The 20,361-nt window shown below is 24.9% G+C and overlaps 1 protein-coding gene across 1 annotated transcript in view; it reads left to right on the plus strand.

The window, feature by feature from the left end:
- The window catches only part of LOC129614268 (protein Wnt-5), a 173,015-nt gene that overhangs the window by 105,020 nt on the left and 47,634 nt on the right, over positions 1–20,361 (plus strand). The window contains exons 3-4 of the mRNA XM_055528795.1: positions 8,399–10,016; positions 17,195–17,279. Of these exons, the coding sequence (XP_055384770.1) occupies positions 8,399–10,016; positions 17,195–17,279 (1,703 nt within the window). The remainder of the gene's footprint in view (positions 1–8,398; positions 10,017–17,194; positions 17,280–20,361) is intronic.

Raw genomic sequence — 20,361 nt, forward strand, 5'->3', positions numbered from 1 at the left:
TATTTGATAAATTTTAATTTACAAAAAAAAACGAAGAATGAATTAATCGAAGAAAATTTCTGTCTTTTAATAAAATATTTTAAAATTTTATTTTAGCTTATTTAATTTCAAAATTGAAAAATTGGGAAAGTCTGTTCTAATCATCAATTTGTTACGAGTATGTGTAAAAATTTCGGTTCAAATTCAGTTATTAATTCAGGAAGTTTTTTCTAAGCTATATTCTGATTTCATTTAATCCAATATCGTCTGTTTCAAACATAAAACTGCCTCTGTTTAAAAGATATTTTAATTAAGTAGATTAGTGTTTGTATTTGAGGGAAATAGCAACTTTAGCTCACAAAACTTAAATGGAAGTTGCTAATAAGAATTTAAAATAAAAATTTTTTGTTTACTCTGTTCAAAATGAATCAAAAATAAAGGTAGCTCTAGTGACTTATATTAAAAATATAAAATTTCATACAATATGCACATTAGATAAATACATATATACATTATGTATATATACATATATATATATAAATTTTTTTTTAAACAAAAAAAAATATTTTTTTCTTTTCTAACTATTTTCACTCAAATTTGTTTATATTTCTATAAAGAAAATACGTGATTACATACATATGCGATTATCCTTTTGTGTATATTTATTTATTTTTTTTAATCCTTAAAAAATATATTGTATTACATACAAATATTTAAGTTTATATATTTAACGAAAAGTATAGACGCTATACAAGTGTACATCTTTGTATGATTTTTCCCAATTCTATGTACAAAGAATTATTTCCGAGCCATAAACCACTTGATGAATTCTTTATACACATCCTTTTAGATTTAATATTTACTATTTTTACAGACATACACTCTTTATTTTGTACATGATATTTGAACAAAAAAAAAAGATTTGTATACACACATTGCTTACATTAATATCAAATCTCATCATATATGTGCTGTTAAATAACCAACAAAAAAAAAGTACGATAAAAAAAAAAGTTGAAACTGAAAAGTTGAAAATAAAAATGGCTATAAAAAAAAAACAAAAACCAACCACGAAAATAATAAAAAAAACAAGGAGCACGAAAATAAAATCGACGTGTCGAGTAAATCTCAGATGCTTAGTAGACGTATCCTTTTCTTTCTTTTCCTTCTTGTCTTTACTTTATAGAACACACAAAAAAAAGTATCATCATTTCATCATATGGTTGAAAGAGCAACATGTTCATAAATGCTCATACAGCAATTGTATACATGTATGTGAATTTAATGTTGTTATTGCCATTTTTTTTTTCTGTTTTTTTTTTTTATTGTAATATGCTTGAGGCTTCCTCAGATTAATATTGAAATTCTTAACACATTGCGAAAATTGCTATTGTTTATTTTAAATGAGTTACTTTTTTATATATGTATGTATGCAAATTCTATACATATGTATGTATGTACCTATGTATTTTCTCAAATTTCGCTAAAAATTTATTTTTAACCTTTTTTTTGTTTTAGTTTTATCATAACCATATAAACGACGTAGGTGAATTTATTATACAAAGATTACCAAATGATGAGAAATTGTTGCGCATAAAAAAACAAGTTATACATATATAAAATTATGACCCTGTTGAAATCTGAACTCAGATGAAATTTTAACTAAAAATAAATTTCACACACTCATTTATTTCGTTAAATTGACTTTTCCTCTATTTTTGAATTAACAAAAAAGAGACGTGAAGCAGTTAGACCTATCTTCAACAGGTTAAATCAGACAGTTTTCATCTCGCATAATTACTGACTATCAATTCATATACATCGAGAAAATTACCGCTGCGAATAACATTCTAACTATATAGCAGAATTAGAAAAGTTCCGCGAGCATCTTAAAATCGTAAATACTTCCGTAAACTACGACTTTTGACTGGCAAATTCTGAAGTTTCGTAGAAGAAAGTCATTGTAAATTTATGTTTCAATTTATAGAGAATTCTTTATAACGCTTATGAACTACGAATTTCTATATAAAGTAAGTCTGCCAACTCCTATACAATATAGATAAATATTTATGTATGGTTAAAAAAAGAAAATGAAACCAAAAATGTTTTGAGGATGTCAGAATATCGTATGTTTTAATTTTCCTTTTATTTTATTTTCGTTGTTCTATATATATAATTCCTGTTGTTATAGAAAGGATATTTGATTAATTCAATATGCAGCAAGAGAAGAAAAAGAAAAAATGAATAAATAAAAATAATAACAAAGTAAAGAGCTAAAAGTTTTGTAATGTTTTCACTTATCTCTGCTCCTCTAGTATGTAAAAAAAAAGACAAGAAAAATAAAATAATCAAAAAAAAAAGTTTCTCTTTTGCAGAAGTTAAAATTACAGAAAGTAATTATGGCACCTTTAGAAAATTTTCTTAGGATAATCTTAGACATTTTATTGTTGCTTTTATTCTCATATAATATCATAAGCACAAAAAACAGAAAACAATTTAATTAGAGAAAATTGTGTTTAATCTTGGTTTTTAGCACGTGTTCAACGAAATTTGGAGAAAAAGTGTGTATTAATTTCACTTTGTCTATCCGTTTATCTGCCGTCTGATTACAAAACTTCTACATCTTTTATATAAAACAGAAAGTTTTTGTTTTTTGGTTTATAACTTCTGATGTTTTACGTTAAATTTAATCCTGTACAAGAACATTTTTACTTATACCTTCAGAGAATTTTTACTTATAATCCCTCACAGTCTTGAAATGCCATTTTTTTAATTATTTATTCCTCAAATGCAGAAAAGTGACGAGCTGTTTCTTCTTCTCGTTAACAGAATTTCATTTTCCGATATCTTGTATTTTTCAAACTGCAATCTTTTCTAAATTTTAATAAATGCCAAAACCTAATAAACGGCGAATTACTTGTCATCGAAGATTATAAATATTTGTCTTAACTCTTAAATGATTGAACTAGACATGGAATTTGACCATTATGTCAATACTTCTTTTTCTAATTCTTTTTCTCATCCGGAAGGTATGCAATATTTTGGAATATTATTGAAAATAATTTATGCAAAATATCCCTGGCTTTTAATTATTTTCTCTTTTTTCAAGATAAAACTGCTCTTTTATAAACAATTAATTGAATTTTTTCAATAGAACAAGAGCGAATTTTTCATGATTGTCATGCTTCTTTTATATGTAATTTTTTGAAATTAAAGATGAATTTGTTTGTATAGAAATTTTTTCGTCATTTTCATATGGAATTTTTTTTATTTGACGTTAATTATATATAATTGTATGCATTTAAAGGCAAATTGAATAATTTAATAAAAATTTTATTTCAAAATTGAGTTCCTTTTGTATATAAATTTCATGAATTTACTTGAATTGTACTTGAGAGATTCATCCATTCTAGTGGTAGTAGAGCTTATCATTAAATTAAAGTGATGATCCAAATAAAATAACTTTGGTGCAAATTCTTGTTTTAGACCACTACTGCCAAATGTTTAAATTCAACATGCAAATTGCAAATTGAATGAAGATAAAAGAAAAGAGTAATAATTGGAAGAAAACTTAGGTTTAAAAAAACCTATGTGTGTATCAGTAAATGGGAAAACAATATTTTTTTTGGGTTAATTAAACTTTTTCTTTACAATTTATTTTTGTGTACATTAAATCTTTAGTTTCAAATTGAATATTATAATACTTGTCTTTAATTTTCTATTCTTTTATCACTAAATATATTATGTTCCACAGAGCCGTGCTATATAGAGCTAATATTGATTTTTGAAATTAATCGTTGACATTAAAATCAATTAATATATTTATATTACACGTTCATAGTACATACATACCTAAGTATATATAGTCCAAAGTCATTATGTATAAGTATATTTATATGTATACACATTTCCAATTCAATAACTTTCTATTATTGTAATTTGTGATTATACATGATAAAAAAAATGACGGTTAACAATTGTTTATGAGTGCAATTAAAAAAAAACACTTACCTTAACTGTAAAAATACATTTTAATTTAAAAATTATTATTGAAGTTCAATAACATCAAATGCTTACATACATAATATACATATTTTATTATATATAAAATGTGTGTAGGTATTTACATTTGATCTTAGCAAATTGCTTCAATATTCTTTTGCTTTTTCACCTCAATGCGGACATTATAATATAAATACATATACGTATGTGAATGTATGGTTGTAATATTTTTTTTATGATTTAATATCTGCTATATTTCTTTTTATCTTTTAATAGAAATCTTATAAAATATTTAAAAAAAAGGGGGAATTTTGAAATTACGACGTTACGAAAACTCTTGGCTGTACCGATCAAAATATTAATTAATAAAGTTTGGTCTAACCAATGGTTTGTAATGTAGCACTAATCGCTTCAACAAGTGAAAATATTGCTTTCAAATCTATGTACCTACTATAACTATTAAAATTACTTTTATTCATACTCGTATTCGAATATATTCCAAAAATTGCCTACATTTAGGATAATCAATACATGCAATCTCTGAAATAAAACTTAAAGAAGCGTTAACATATTCCTCGAATTTAAGGGTTAATTGCTCGAGGTAAGAAAAATAAGCCATGCCATATTTTTTAATGGCATGACATTTACCGTTATTTTTCTGCATTTATAGAAATTTGAAAAGGATTGCAATTTCGGTAATATTCGTTGCTAAAAATTACAATTTTACAAATTTGAAGAGACGATAACTTGAGAGGGGGTGGTTGTGGAAGAAAAATATCTTATAACGAACTGAACTTTATATAAGTGTCTAAGAGCTGCTGAAATTTTAAACTCCTTCAATCTGACGTCTAGAAGAAAAACGATATCAAAAATTTGCAAAAGACAGATTTTAGATAACGGTAAATTTTAACGGTTATTTTATTCTTTTAAAGTTCAAATATAGTATCCGTGGTAGACGAAACCATTCACTACTTTCCCGCTTTTGCAAAATTTGAAAATTGTTTGTGGTTTCGCTGCAATAAAAAGTTAAAAAAATGACATTTTTATTAGTTTTTGTGGGCTTTAATTTTTAGAGGGGGGAAGATAGGTAAAAATTTTCTTCGACAGAAATAAGTTTCTAGTAAAGATCTATGTACATATGAAATTTCAGTTGTCTATTTTCAAGGGTGTAGAAGTTTTGTAAACATATTCACGGATGAACGGATGTACAGACGGACGAACGCACAGAAAATTAAAAACGCTCCTAATTTCATGATAATTTAATATCAATGTATTAAAAACTTGCCAAACCTTCATAAAATCGACATGTATTTACAAAATATAAATAATCCTTTTGGAAAAAATTAAATTACATTGAAACAATTTGAAAATCAATGAAATTGATTGTTTTTCCAAGATTTTTCAATTGGTCAATGAATTGGATAATCTTGGCTAAAGCATATTCGAATTTTACGACAGTTTGTTCTTAATTGATTCCTCAAAGGATAAATCGAGTATTTCGCATTTACACAAAAATCACTATGAGTGAATCATACTGTATGAAAGTGTTGCAATACAAAATTGTAATTGAAATTTTGTTTATTCATTGTTTCTTAGATATTATAAACGAAAAGTAAATTTTTAAATACGATGGCGAGTTTGAAAAATGGCAGCGATGAGTTTTAATTATAATTGGACTATATTACTGCAATAACACACCTTTTCCTTAGTGGTGCTATGTGGTGTTTTCTTGTTGTACACATATTTTGAAATAATTTTCAATCAAATTTATTAATATGTGTACATGTGTAAAATTTACATCAATATTTGTGCTTGGTTTGAATGTGTATTTGTGTATAAATTTCCGTTTCTTCGTATTTATTTTATAAAATTGGCCCTATATTACATTCACACTATTTTCTGGCAAAGTTAATATTTTAAAATTGAAGGAAAAAACATGTTTTTTTTTTTGAAAAATTGTGATTGACATCAGTCACATACTTAAGTGATAATATTTTCTTCTCTTTCATACATTTTGAGTGTGCTTTCATAACTTTAGCTAATGGTTGAATGCATCAATTACCATCTGAATATTAAAGGTCTATATATAATATGTATATAGTAGGGAAAAATTTTTATTTATGGGTTTTTATTAAAAGAAAAAATTATAAGAAAAAAAATTTTTTTTTGTGAAGAATTTAAGTTGTTTATTCTAAGTTTTTTTTTTGTGGACTTTTGTAATGTAATGACTTAATGTTGTTTGCAGTACATTGTTATTATATGTGTTATGCGTCTCAGTTATTGTCGGAATTTTCATCACGCTAACTCGGATTTTTTTTATTATTTTTTTCTGGCTTTAATATACACATGCATGTACACATATTTCTTTTTGTTTGGTACTGATAAAAAAACCTAATTTAATAGACGGCCCTAATTATTGTTTCCTCTTTATTGTATAAGTAAAGATTTTTTGGTAATAATATGTTTGTAGGGTAATAAATATTGTTTCTTTCGGTTTTAGTAGATTATTTTTGAATTTATTCAGTGTTTCTCAAATATTGTTATATGCGCACATGTAGATTAAAAATAAAATGCAGTATAAGAAATCTATATACCAATTAATGTGCAAACTCATAAAATTGCTCGTTATTTATGGTACTATACTAAAATTTATGATTTTACTCTATTCTTATCAAATTCACTGTCAGATTTTTAAGTATAATGATGAAAGTGTTATTGCGAATTTTAACAGTGAGCAGTTGATTTTTATTTTATTTATAATTTTTTTTTAAAAATTATAAAATTTTGACGAAAAATCTGATTCCATTAGATAATTTCGGTTTAATATGTGAACAGTTATTAGAATTTATCATAGATTTAATGTTAAAATTTTTCGTATTGTCAATAGCACTTAAGAGAAATTGTATCTTAAATTTGTGAATAAAAATTTACCATTTTAGAATTGATTTAAAATATTTTTTTCGAATTAAACGAAATTAATTTTTTTTTTCATTTTTGATACGAATGTTATGGAATTGAATTTTTACAAGCTAACCGATGTTAACGTTAGAAGAAAAATTAAATTCAAAAACAGCTTAGATTCTTTTCTTAGCTCTAAAAATTAAGGTTCAACATCAACCAGGACATCTCTTTAATGACATGACAATGTCAGTTAATGACAAGAGCAAGCCAGTCTTTGTATTACTGAAATTTCTTAGATTACGTTAGCTTACAAATTACTTAGATAACACATGAATTTTCTCATAATTGCAGTGTTTTTCAGAGCCTAAACACCCAGCAAAAAAGTTTTATTTAATCATAATAAAGAATTTATGAGCGGAACAGTTTAAGAACTAATTATCGTCTTATAGGTTTGAATAGAAGTCTTTCCTTTTTATTTAAATAATTATATATGTATGTACATACATATTGTATATTTGTGTATAATTGTTTTTAGTTTTATTTTAAAATTAATTAAAAATTCAGCATTTCTATTTCGATCAAGGAAATTACATATACAGTTATTAAGTGAAATGAAATATTTTAAAACTGTTTAGAAAGTTATAATTTTGCTGCAGTAAAAACTTTCATATTTTTTTAAAATTCAATTATGCATAATGATGATAGCTTTGCATAATGCAATATGAAAAAAAATTATTCTTAAGCTAATAAAAATTCTTTTAGTTTTATTCTGACCTAATAATCATGCTAATCTAAAGTAATTTAAAATTTTTATAAAAGTGTGGTAAAAATTTAACAAAAGTAAAATAAATATTAAATGAGATTAGAAAATAATTATAAATTTCTCAATTTTCACAAAGTATAATTAAAATTAAAAAGTTTCACTGACCCAAGAAAGTATTTGTTCTTTTTGTGAATAGTTTTTTACCCGCTTTTCTGACTTATGGTAAATTAAGATTAAGATTTATTTTATACTACATTTAATTTAGATGTTACTAAATTAATTTATATAAATTTTAAATTTTAAATTTGCGGAGCATATCGTCGGTTAAAAAGCAGAAAGCACTAAGTGCATTTTTTGAGAATTCGGATTTCATAGATGAATTAAATCAGAATAATATAACCTTTGTTGTGGCCAAAAATCATGCAAATCCAGAATATAGTTAGTTTATAAATCCATAAATTAAAGAGACCAATCGAATTGCACTAATTGATTAGTTTTACAATTTTACGATTTTTTCAAATTGAATTAACTCAAAACACAATTTCCTGACTTAATGCTTTCTGCTTCTTAACCGACGATATTTAGATTTCAAATATTATCTAGATTTCCTTAGTTCTTCGCCGATATTGTATACATTTATGTATGTACATGCGCTTCCTATTGAACTAAGTCATATTTATGAATAGTTAACCTTAAAATATTTAATTTAAATGTGATATTTAAAAATATTTTAATGTTTTTTTTTTATTTTAGATGTTTGGGTATCAAATCACCATTTATAGAATTCAGAGCGGATATAGAAGTTTTGGCAAATAATAGTATTCCACTTAATATAACCAAAGATGAACAAGCATTAATGCATCAAGAAGGTTTACAAAAGCTTGGTGCCTTTATTAAACCAATTGATTTAAGAAATTCTACAACTGGATATGTAATGGCAAATTTAACAAAAAAAGTGCCAACAACTCCAGCTGGTAGTAGGAGACGTGGTATGACTGAAGATCCAATTGCAGAAGAAATGGATCAAAAAGAAATAGAACTACTTGAAGAAGATCCAAATGATGCAAATCAGGGATTTCCTGGTTTGACAGATGAAGATCGAAAATTTATTGTTCCAATGGCCTTAAAAAATCCTTCAGCAGAAGCACATTTATTAACAACAGTTACAACAACGACAACTACAACACCGGCCGCTCAGCCAATGTCATTGATTTCAAATTCAGATTCATCAAATAATATTGAAGATTTAAAAAATCATATTTTAATGTTACAAAATTTAACAAAAAATGATAAAACATTCCAAAGTAAATTTGTAGTTTTTCCAAATTTACAAAAAGAGCGCAATATCACAAATCCATTTGAAAGTCCACCACCTAGTTCAATAACCCAAAAGCCTATATACTCGGCACCAGTAACAACCTTATATAAATCTGAATTTAGTAAAATGAAACATGATCGAGAAAAGTCTGATCATGACAATCATGATGATATGGCAATAGACTATTTTGGAAAAGAAAAAATAACAATTATTCCTCAAGTACTTCTATTAAATGATCAGACGCCACCAGATGATGATGATTTGGATGATTATGAAGCAGAAAGACGGAGGGCGGAAGAGCAACAAAGAAGAGATCGAATTGCATCACGGCGAAAAAATAGAAGAAAAAATGCAACTACTACTACTACAACAACGACTACAACAACGACAACGACCACAACACCCAAACCAGCACAAAAACGTAACAATTCTAAGGGTCCAAGAAATGGTGAAAGACGCAATAATAAAAAACGACAACAAAATTGTAAAAATGTTGATTCTCCAAGATGTCAACGACAGCGACGGAAACAAAATCAAATGCAATCAAATTATAATGATACACAAACGTTACCATTTGCTGCAAGTTTATCTTCCCAATTTCAGCATGCGGGGAAAAAAAGTAACAATGAAGATAGTGGTATTTCACCTGATATTGATCCAAATTGGCTTTTAAGTTCTGGTTCAACAAATAGTGATAAACAGAAATTGTCGAGAACAATTCGCAGTCATCATAAACGGAGAAATGCCGGTGTTAACATGAAATTTTCTGCACCTGGTTCTCCATACTATGATGGAGGCCCTAATAGAGATTTTATTATACCAGTTGGTAATAGTAATTTAGCTATAGTTGGCGCTAGTGGCAGTAACTCAAACACAGGATTTTTTAATAATAATCAATCTACATCAACTATAGCACCATACAAAGAACCAATTGATCTAAATCCTGAATTGTGTCATAAAGTTGATGGTATGACTTATGGTCAACAAAAATTATGTGTAATGCATACAAATATTATGCCAGCTATAAGTAGAGGTGCACGTGCTGCAATTCAGGTAATTTCGTTGATATCATAGTTCTAACAGATTCCTCGAATTTTAAATTCCTTTAAGATTCGAGGTTAAGTAAAGTTCTAGAGAGAAAACATGAAATTATAGGTTGGAAAAAACAAAATTAAAATTTTCTATAAATTATGCATTTCATGTTTTAGTAATGAATTTGCAAAATTTGTAATAATGCTTTTAAAGCGTATTCTGTCAAAATTACGATTGTAGTAGTACTGATGACATTTTAAATTTTAATTTTGCTGATTTTCCGTTACATAACTTTAAAGTGTCCATAAGTTTTGTTTTTTCCGAACAAATATCCAGGAAATTGTTTAAGATTGTTTGATTGTATTTTAATGTTTTCAAATACATATGAACAAGTTTTATATGGTTCGTATTCGTATTTTTGGAAAATTATTTTAAAAAACCATAATAAAAGTTGGTAACAAAATGAAAGTATTAGTTATATTGTAGAAATCTCAAAGAATGGGGAAAGTGAAAGCCAATTTTATTATATTTGAACATTTTACCATTGACGTTTTGAGTTTTATTTTTTATTGAATTGCAAATATTTCTTCTTTTCATCAAATCCATTATACACACATAGGATTAAAATTATTAATTACTTTTATATTGTCAACGCCTCAAGGTGTACTTATAGAAAAAGCAGAAAAATTTTTAATTACAAAAATTTATTGGTTGTAAAAATTTATTGATCATCAATTATTTAATAGTAAATTAAAGTCTAATGAATTGAGTGGAAGTAAAAACTTTTCATTGAATTTTTAATTTAACTTTTATCTATTATAAATTTTGATTTAAATTCATACATACATACGGAATTGTTGACTTTGCTTACATTTTCTTATCCGAAAAAATCTGATATGATCAAGGCATAACCGACCGTAATGTATAGTGTCTAGTTTATTGAAAGTGTTACAGAAGATTATGAAAATGCATTCTAAACATTTCTTTACAATTTTAAGGATACCAGTAAGCTTTTAGTTAACATACCTATAAAAGTGCAAATTTAACTCTTAGAAGAATTTCGCTTTGTGCCACCCGCTACCAGTTAATTTTGGTAAAAACCAGAACTCAAATATTAACTTTCAAGAAATTGCATCAATTATTTTAGTAGATATGGTTAAAAATATAAAATCGGCATGTAGCTCGATTTGTGACGCCTAATCTTTCCAAAAAATTTATTAACTTTCCTAATAAAATTTAACTCTCCATTAAATTGAACTCTCCGAATTTAAACATTAAATTTCAAAGAAATTGGTTGATTATCTCTCTTTATATACGCAAAAATGTAAAGTCGGCACTCAAAACAGTACAGTTTCTGAAGTTTGATACATACCAAAAATCGATCAATTCATAACATTGTCAAAATATACTTACATTCCGATAGGCCGACAGACAGACATCTATTTTTAAAATAGTTTACTTATATGCTTCCCTATTATGGAGAAATGCTTCCCTACAGAAACTCGACATCTGAAATTTGTGGCCAACCTCAATTATTGTTTGCAATGCGGTCGGTAAAAAACAATAAGATCCGTAATAGTTGCGTATTTGATGGATCAATAAAGGACCCATAACTTTTTGCGACTTTACCATAAAAACTAAAATTAAATAATTAATATGGTATTAAAGTACAAAATTTTTATTTCTTTTTACCTTATGGAAACAAATGATTCCCTTTTAAAATAGGCTTATATTCCGTTATCCTGCATTTTCTTCTATCGGCTGTCAAATGGGATTTTTCAAAATAAGTAAATGCCATTGAATAATTAAAAATTTCATATTAAATAATTGCATTAAATAACTTCACATTACAAAGTGTAGAAAGATTAGACCTTTAGTAACAAACACTTTACATTTGCAATTTTTGTGTTTCGAAATTTTTCCTTTAGTGATTCTCACATCACTCATCGCTATATTATAAAATAACATTAATTAAACGCAATTTTTAAAAACTTAACTAATATATTTTTGACATTACTACTTTTGACTTTTGATATATTTGACTTACTACTTTTGACTACACCTATTATGAATAAAATAATTTTTCTATTTTTAAAACAATAATAAAAACGAGTTCTTGGCGTACACAATGCTAAACATTTTTTATTTGTTTTGAAATTTTCATCACTAAGATTGTGTCATATTATTTTTTATTTATGAATGAATGACTGAAAGGCGTGTGTTTTTGTTCTTATCTTTTGATATTTTGCTGCAAGAAATTGTGTTTTATTTTCTTCAAAAATTCATAAAAATGGAAATAATAAAAATATTAATAGCAAAAAACTGGAATCATTAAAAATAAATTAAATACCTATAGTGTGCTGAAAGGAATTTGAAATTTTAAGGCAAATATTCTTTTAATATTAATATGTTAATAAAAATTCATAATTTTTTTTTTATCGTGAGAATATAAAATATACTGTTTCTACATAAAAGTGTATCCAAATTGAAGTTGAAAAGTCATTCGTTGATCATAATTCTTCAAATTTCTTTTAATTATATTGGCTACCTTTCTGATTCTTTCTTGTATTCCTGTTGTTCTCACCATCATTATACAAAAAAACACAATTTCTCTTCATAAATGTAAAATGAATAATGTTTTCTGCATTCATTAAGTTATCGATAAAATTTCGATCCAATTAATTGGAGTAACTGCATGCCAATTTTCTGCATGGCAAATAATTTCTGATTATAAAATCAAGTTTCCACAGAGTACAATTATTAAATCCAATGTTTGACTTTGAGATTTTTTAAATCCGGGTGTGCTATTTTTAGGCAGCAAAAAAAAAACATTTTAAAAATTATTTATTTTTTTTAATTTAATTTGTTTAAATTTATATTTACAATATTAAATACATACATACATTATATCTATTTTGTTTTTATTTTACATATAAAATAGAATGGCATAGAAACCAATTTCTGTTTTTTTTTTTTTACAATTTTTGCGTTAAAATTTTCCAAATTCCTTCAAGACTCTTAAAAACCATTCAATAGTTCATTTTTTTTTCGTTTTCATACACAATTTAAAAGCTTTATTTTTTATGATTTAAGTGCCCCTATAAAAATACCATTTCATTCACCAGAAATGTATTTAATTTTCATTTAAAAGATGAAAAAATATGAAAAAATAAAAATGTATGCACATAATGTACACATACAATGTAAGTATGTATGTACAACATTATTATTTAAATGAAAAAAGTTTCATTTTAAAATTTAGAATAAAATTTTTATTTTATTTTTTTAATTCTTATGTCCGATTTCCCACACAATGTGAATTGAAGTGTATGACCATGAAATCGTATTGAATATATGCATTTTTCTTTTCTGCTACTTATTGTTTTTATTGTTATTACTTTTATAATATTGAATACAAACTATTGTCCAAACAATGTGCATAATAATATGTAAAAAAAAAAAATCAAACCGAACAGAAAATGAAAAAAATATAAAAATTTAAAACGAAAAGAAGTTTCCAACTACATACATGCATACATACATTAAAAATAAATTCAAAGTTAGTAATATCGAACAAATTTCCAATTCGAATGGCACGTGAGTAAAAATGCTCACGGCTCTGATTATTTAACAAGGGTTAAAAATAAAACAATAACATCAATACAAAACAAAAAATAAAAACAAAAAGAAAAGTTTGGAAAAAAGGCAAAATAATTGGGGTGTTCTTTTAATGGTAAGGTTACACACTGTTATATTGTCATAATGGTGATTCACGTGTAATGAGTGAAGATTCTCATTTGCATATTTTTCTTTAGTTATTATTGTTATTGGCTTAATGGTTGTTCTTGTTGGTTCAGATTGTGCAAGTTGCGTTGATTTTTTTATTTATTTGTTTTTTTTTTTTTTCAATTTTTTGCTTTTTGCATTCTTTAATGCACATGCATTCATAACGTACGTATGTATTTAAAAACACATTATTACAAATACATATATGGATGAAAAATACAGTACAAGTTCAAGATATTGAAATTATTTAATTATTGAAATGTTAAACTTCATTTCAGTATTAGCTTAGCATTATGATTTTAGTTTTATTGTGATGAACAAGTTGGGAAGAGTGTACTATTGACTTTTGGATCATGATACATAAATAATATGTTCGACTATATACGACCTTTTTCGATATACGATAGAATTTGAAATTTTTACATATAGCTGTTTGGGACGAAAATGAGTTCTTGATTTGTAGTAGCACTGTATAGTACAATTGTTTATATATTTTCAAAATATGTCATTCTCATTTCCAATTTATTTTAATAATTTTTATAACAATTCCAAAAAAAATTACTTATTGATCTAAAAACTGCCTGATCCTGTTATTCGGAGATTGTAATGCAACAAATATTAATTTATTTTAATAGGAAATTGAAATATTAATTTTATAGAAATTGTTTTGTCAATCGCATTTGAGTTCTTCTGTCATTCGCATATTTTGTTTTATTATTTGAAATTCTTCTACAAACATAATTTTACTTGACTTCCAAAATGCAATAATGCGATATTAATATACAATCAGCTTATAGTTGAAGCGCTCGGCATGTCGTTTCGAGTAAATCGCGATTGAAATGTTTAATTTTTAAGAAAATTTTTAAAAGCAAAAGCGAACTTAATATCAAAATAGAGTGAAAAGATGAGTAATGTTGCATCGACTATTAATGCGCAGAGCGCCTGAATTGTGAATTGCTGGCTAGTGTATTAGTACGGTACTACTGCATATTAGAAGACAAGGATACTCTCTTGCTATACCAAAACGTTTGTATTTTAAAGCAAAAAGATTAAAATCTCTTGGTTTTAATGACGTTTATCTTGATAGTTTAGATTATTGAGGTTTTATTGTACCATCTATATACAAAATTTTAAGATCTTTTATCAGTTGTGAAGTTTTGTAACCCTCGGTTCTGCCATTTAATTATTATTATTTTTTAGTTCTTTTTGTAGACCAAGAGAGTGATAAATGTTATAGTGGTTAAACAAAGTAATTTTAACTACAATTCAGAATTAAAAATTTAAAATATATTTTTACCACTATTGATTTTCAATTAAACAATTTAAAATTTGTCCTACGCAATGGGATTTTAAACAGTCATTAAAGTTTTTTAATATTTTTTGAATAAAATCGAGAAATAAGTAAAATTATAATATTTTAAAATTGGTTTTTTACAAGTCCTAATAATGAATTTTGTATTTGCAAAATAATTCAGAAATCGACACTTAATTATTTAGAAGTTCGCCTTACAAAACTTTTTAATAGTTTAAGCGTCTTATGGGTGGACCTATTATGTTAGTGGTTATTGCCCAGGAATCATATTAATTTTATATTAATTTTTTTTATTAATTTTATAAAATTTAAGTTTAAAATTTAACTTTATTGGTACCCATAAGAAAGATATGCTATAAACTAGATTCAAGATATAAATCTTTGGAAGGATAATATTATTGGTATACTAAACAAATATTTACTTAAAAGTTTTACGACTCCTTAACAAAATTTCCATAAACAATTTATTTGTATAGAAGGGAAATAGTGAGAAATTCGACAAATTTTTTTAATTGTTTTAATAAACAAAAAATTTGAAGGTTTTATACAAAAATACCTATAGCTATAAAATATACTAGTCGCTGCGTATTCGAAAATAAAGATTATTATTTTTTTAAATATTTTATATAATTTGCATACTTAATTTAATAGTTGAATCTGACCATCTTCTTTTCCATAATTCAAATACTCATATGTACGTCAAAATTTTCCAAAAAAAATAAGCTAATGTTCCCATAAATATTTTTTATTTTTTAACGTGTTTTATTTAACCGCCTTTTATTTCCTACATAACAATAATAATTTTTACAATAAATTTCTACTTTTACATATATAAATACCTATGCCTGAGGAGCAAATAAATCAATTCACAGTGGGACATTTTCATAAAATGGCATTTATAATAACCTACAAAAAATATGAGAGACACAAAAAAAAACACATTATGTAGCAATATTAATTTCACCACAGTTACTATCAAAATAGGTTGATAATCAATAATGAAAAAGAGCTCCTGGCCTATATTTTAATTTATTCGTACAATAACAAATACATAATATACATATATGTACATATGTACATATGTAAATATGAAGTATGTATATAAAGTAAAAATGGTATGGTCTATTAATGAATTCAATCGAAAAATATTTAAATTAAAATTTGTTGATATAAAATTGCAATTGCACAGTAATTTGATTTTATAGATTTAGTTAAAAAACACAAAACAAAAAAAAGAAGAAGAGGAACAAGAAAAAAAATAATAAAAAGTAAAATATTCAACAATTACAGATAAAGTGAAATCTACTAAAAAATAACCTGCAGTTCAAAAACTCGTATTTTTCGTATTGTTTCCATTTGCAAAATAATATTGTATAATATTGTAATAATCATAAATATACATTCATATTATACATACGTTCATAACATACATACATACATTTATATATTATATAATATAAACTACAAAATAATAAAGAATAGGAAGGGTTAAAATAATTACAATAAGGGTAATAAAACTTTGAACTCACGGAGGGTTAATGTGAAAAATGATAACAGTTCTATATATTTTATGTGTATATGTTAACATGCATTCGTATATATTATACGTATTCATGTATGCATAAGGATATTATGTTAGGTTTACAGTGTTTTATGAAAAATATTATGTGCGTACATAATCTTGTGTATCACATTGTATATTATATTATCATCGTCATCATTATTGTGTTGTTACACCATGAAAACTCTCTTGTATTGTATAATTTATTTTTATATAAGCAATGATAGTTGCAAATTTATATTGTATTATTTTTATATTTAATTTAAAATTTTAATTTGTCAGCTATTTATGGTTAATTGGAATTTATTTATTCCAATCGTAAAATTATCAAAACAAGAATAAAATTAAAAGGATACTAATTAATACAATTGGAATTATTGTTTTTAGTTAATAATCGTTTTGTTTAATTCGAATATTATTGTGAATTTTAAAAAGCAATGCACTTTTTTTTTATTTCGAATTGGAAAAAAAAATAAAATATTATTTTTTCACCTTGATTCAATATTATTATTTATTTTATTTTTTTTTGTTGTCCAATAGGAATGTCAACATCAATTTAAAAATCGTAGATGGAATTGTAGTACAACTGATGATAATACAGTTTTTGGTCCAATGTCAAGTATTGGTAAGTAAGATAGAATATGTTTTAAAATTATTACGGATTTCTTTTGGAATAAATTTTAAGAACAATTGTGATAACATTAATATTTTAATATATTTTTAAAAATTTTTTGAACTGATAATTTTACACTTAAACTGAGGAAATAAATTGGGATTAGAAAATTATATTTTAGTTTCTTTATTACATCTTAATGCGAAACCTTATTGTAAACTTATTTATTAAAATTTTCCTATTTTGTGTGAGCTTTTGAAAGCCTATAACCGAGTTTTCCAATATGCTTAAAAGTTTTAAGAAAAAACTGAGTATTTTTTGTTTATTAAAGTATTTTTAGAATTTAATAAATTTCTATATTAATTTTTAATGTAATAACTGAAATTATATTTAAAACGTTACATACATAAATGAATTCTAAAAATATTCTAAAATTCAATTTAATATCTTTTGTTTTTAACATTATATTTTAAAATCTTAATAACTCTTTCTAATTTTATATAATTTTTCCTTACACTTTCAGAGAAAAATTTCTTAGAACCTATTTATACAAAATTTTTTAATGACCATGTCTTACTTGCGCGACATTAAGCTGATATTTTGTAATTTCTCAGCATTTATAATTTTATTTTTTAAAATGATCTGATAATTTCTCAATTTTTTATATGTATATATAATGTTTAAGACAAAAATGAAATTCACAATATTTTCTTGATGCAAATAATCGGATTTAAACTTCCCTAAATGTCAATAAAAGGCAAAATATTCAAATAGATTTTTGTTTCTTTGTTTTACTCAAATTTTTTGTTTTTTGTTCTTTGTCCTTTCGTTGTTTTTGCTTTCGTTCTCAAATAATTTAAAAATTTATTCTCAAGTAAAAACTAAGTGCTTCATACTAAAGCTTATACAACATCACTTATAAAAACTAAAAGAGAGCAAATAAAATCCAAGAAAATGAGCAAATATAATAAAATATCCTTGACAGGATATTCTTAACAAAATTTTGATTGAATGTGACTACACTAAAGTTATGGAAATCAATTCAAAAGATGCATGAAATATGTTTCATTTTGTTTTTTTTTGAGTATTGTTATTTTTATATAATGTGTATGTATTTGTGCTTTATAGTAACAATGACAGTAATAGCACAATGTCACAATGTCAAGATATCCATTTGTATAGTATTCAAAATGTCTTGACTTTGTTATGTTTTTATTAAAAATAAGTTATCATAATTGAGAAAAGAAAAAATTAAAGAAGTTTCTTTTAATAAAACTGAAGATATTATATTCGTTTGAAACACAACTATAGGATTTGTAAACATGATGCATTTCTGATAAATGCTATGTGATTATTAAATATTTTACAGATAAAGTTGTGAATAATCATTAGCTATTTAATTATGAATAGCATTCCTATAATAATATTTCTCTAAATAGTATTTTGAACTTGGGAACTATTAGTCAATAGTCAGCGATTTATTAAAATAATCGATAACACAATACTGAAGAAAATTAATAAAATCCTTGTATAATTTTTTCATGATACGGAGATTTCATGTATTAATTTAAAAAAAATTGTTCCAAAAATTTGAGATATTCGTAATTGAATTTTGTTGCTCTTTAACGTCACAATTATTGGAAAGCTTGAATATTACATATAATAAAATAAGATAGGCATTTTGCCGTGTTACTACGTAATCAAGTTTTTCTTCAAAATTTTCTTTTAATGAAACTTTGATTTTAGAATTTCTAAACCCTGGTATTAAAATTATATTATCAATTTAATAATGGTAATGCCAGAAATATTTGTGACAAAAGAAATTCACTGTACATAAAATGTAAAAATATGTTTATTGAAAAGATTTCACATACAATGGAAATATTTACGCTTACCATCTAAAGAACGCATTCATTATTACTAAAAGTTGTTAAAATGTATAATATATTTCATACGTAATTATGTACATAGATGCGTATATGTATATATTTAAAACAAGGCATATTATTTCATATTGAAATTGTTGTAAGAAATCACAAAGAGAAAAAAAAATATGGAACTTTGATACGAGTATTAAGAAATAAGCATAAAAGCAAGATGTAAACACCATTGAAAATAAGAAAAAGGCAAATTTCTTTCAATAATATCGAAAGAACAGAGAAAAAAACGGCAACAAAAAAATTTTAATCCTCTTAAAGGCGAACAACATTTTATGTATTTTCATCCTAATTGATGATTACAATGGGAATTCTTGTTAAATATTGCTTTTCAGAAGAAGGGCATTTAATAAAAATTATAGTTAGAAAAAATTTCGAATATATTATAATATATATATATTTCGCACATTTATACATACATATTTACATTTTACTATATATTCTATACGTTTTGTACTTATCTACTAGCATTAAATCAAACAATGCTCACTAAAAACAAAGTTCTGAAAGGAAAAATTAAAAGGACAAAGGATAAATGTTTTTATGATAAATTCTTAATTGAATTGATTAATTAGAAAGAGAATTTCTTTTCTTTCTTTTTATGAAATGAATTCTTATATTGGACTTACAATTTTCCTCTAATAGTTATAATTTCCATTTGTAGTGGGAGCTTATAAATTTTTATTAATGTGCGTGCTTTCGATATTTATTAATCCTAAATGTATGTGTACTTAGAAATAATTCAATTTTAGCAAAATCTTATTTTTTAACTTAAAGTTTTAATTGATTAGGGATGCAATACGTTTTGATTTTTCTTTTAATAACAATCTTTTCTATTTTATCATTAATATATTTGACGATTTGTGAATATAATATAAAAAGCGCGAACGCATGTGATTTAAAAATAAAATTTGTTGTTTGACATACCGAAATTTTAACTAAATTCCGGTATTCCCTATTAGCTACATTCTTATTATTCCTATTATATTCGAAATACATATCCGAAAAATACTATAAAATGGAAGGGTGTCGGACATGAACTTTCAAAATTCGAAAAAGGCGTGGTAATTTTTGGTACATTTTCATCAAATTAGAAAAAAATCATGCTTAATAGTTTCGCACTCTATTTATTTGGGCACCCATTTTTCTGGTCATGC

This window comes from Condylostylus longicornis, unplaced genomic scaffold, assembly GCF_029603195.1.
Source record: "Condylostylus longicornis isolate FDR11 unplaced genomic scaffold, ASM2960319v2 ptg000004l, whole genome shotgun sequence".
NCBI classification, from domain to species: Eukaryota; Metazoa; Arthropoda; class Insecta; order Diptera; family Dolichopodidae; genus Condylostylus; species Condylostylus longicornis.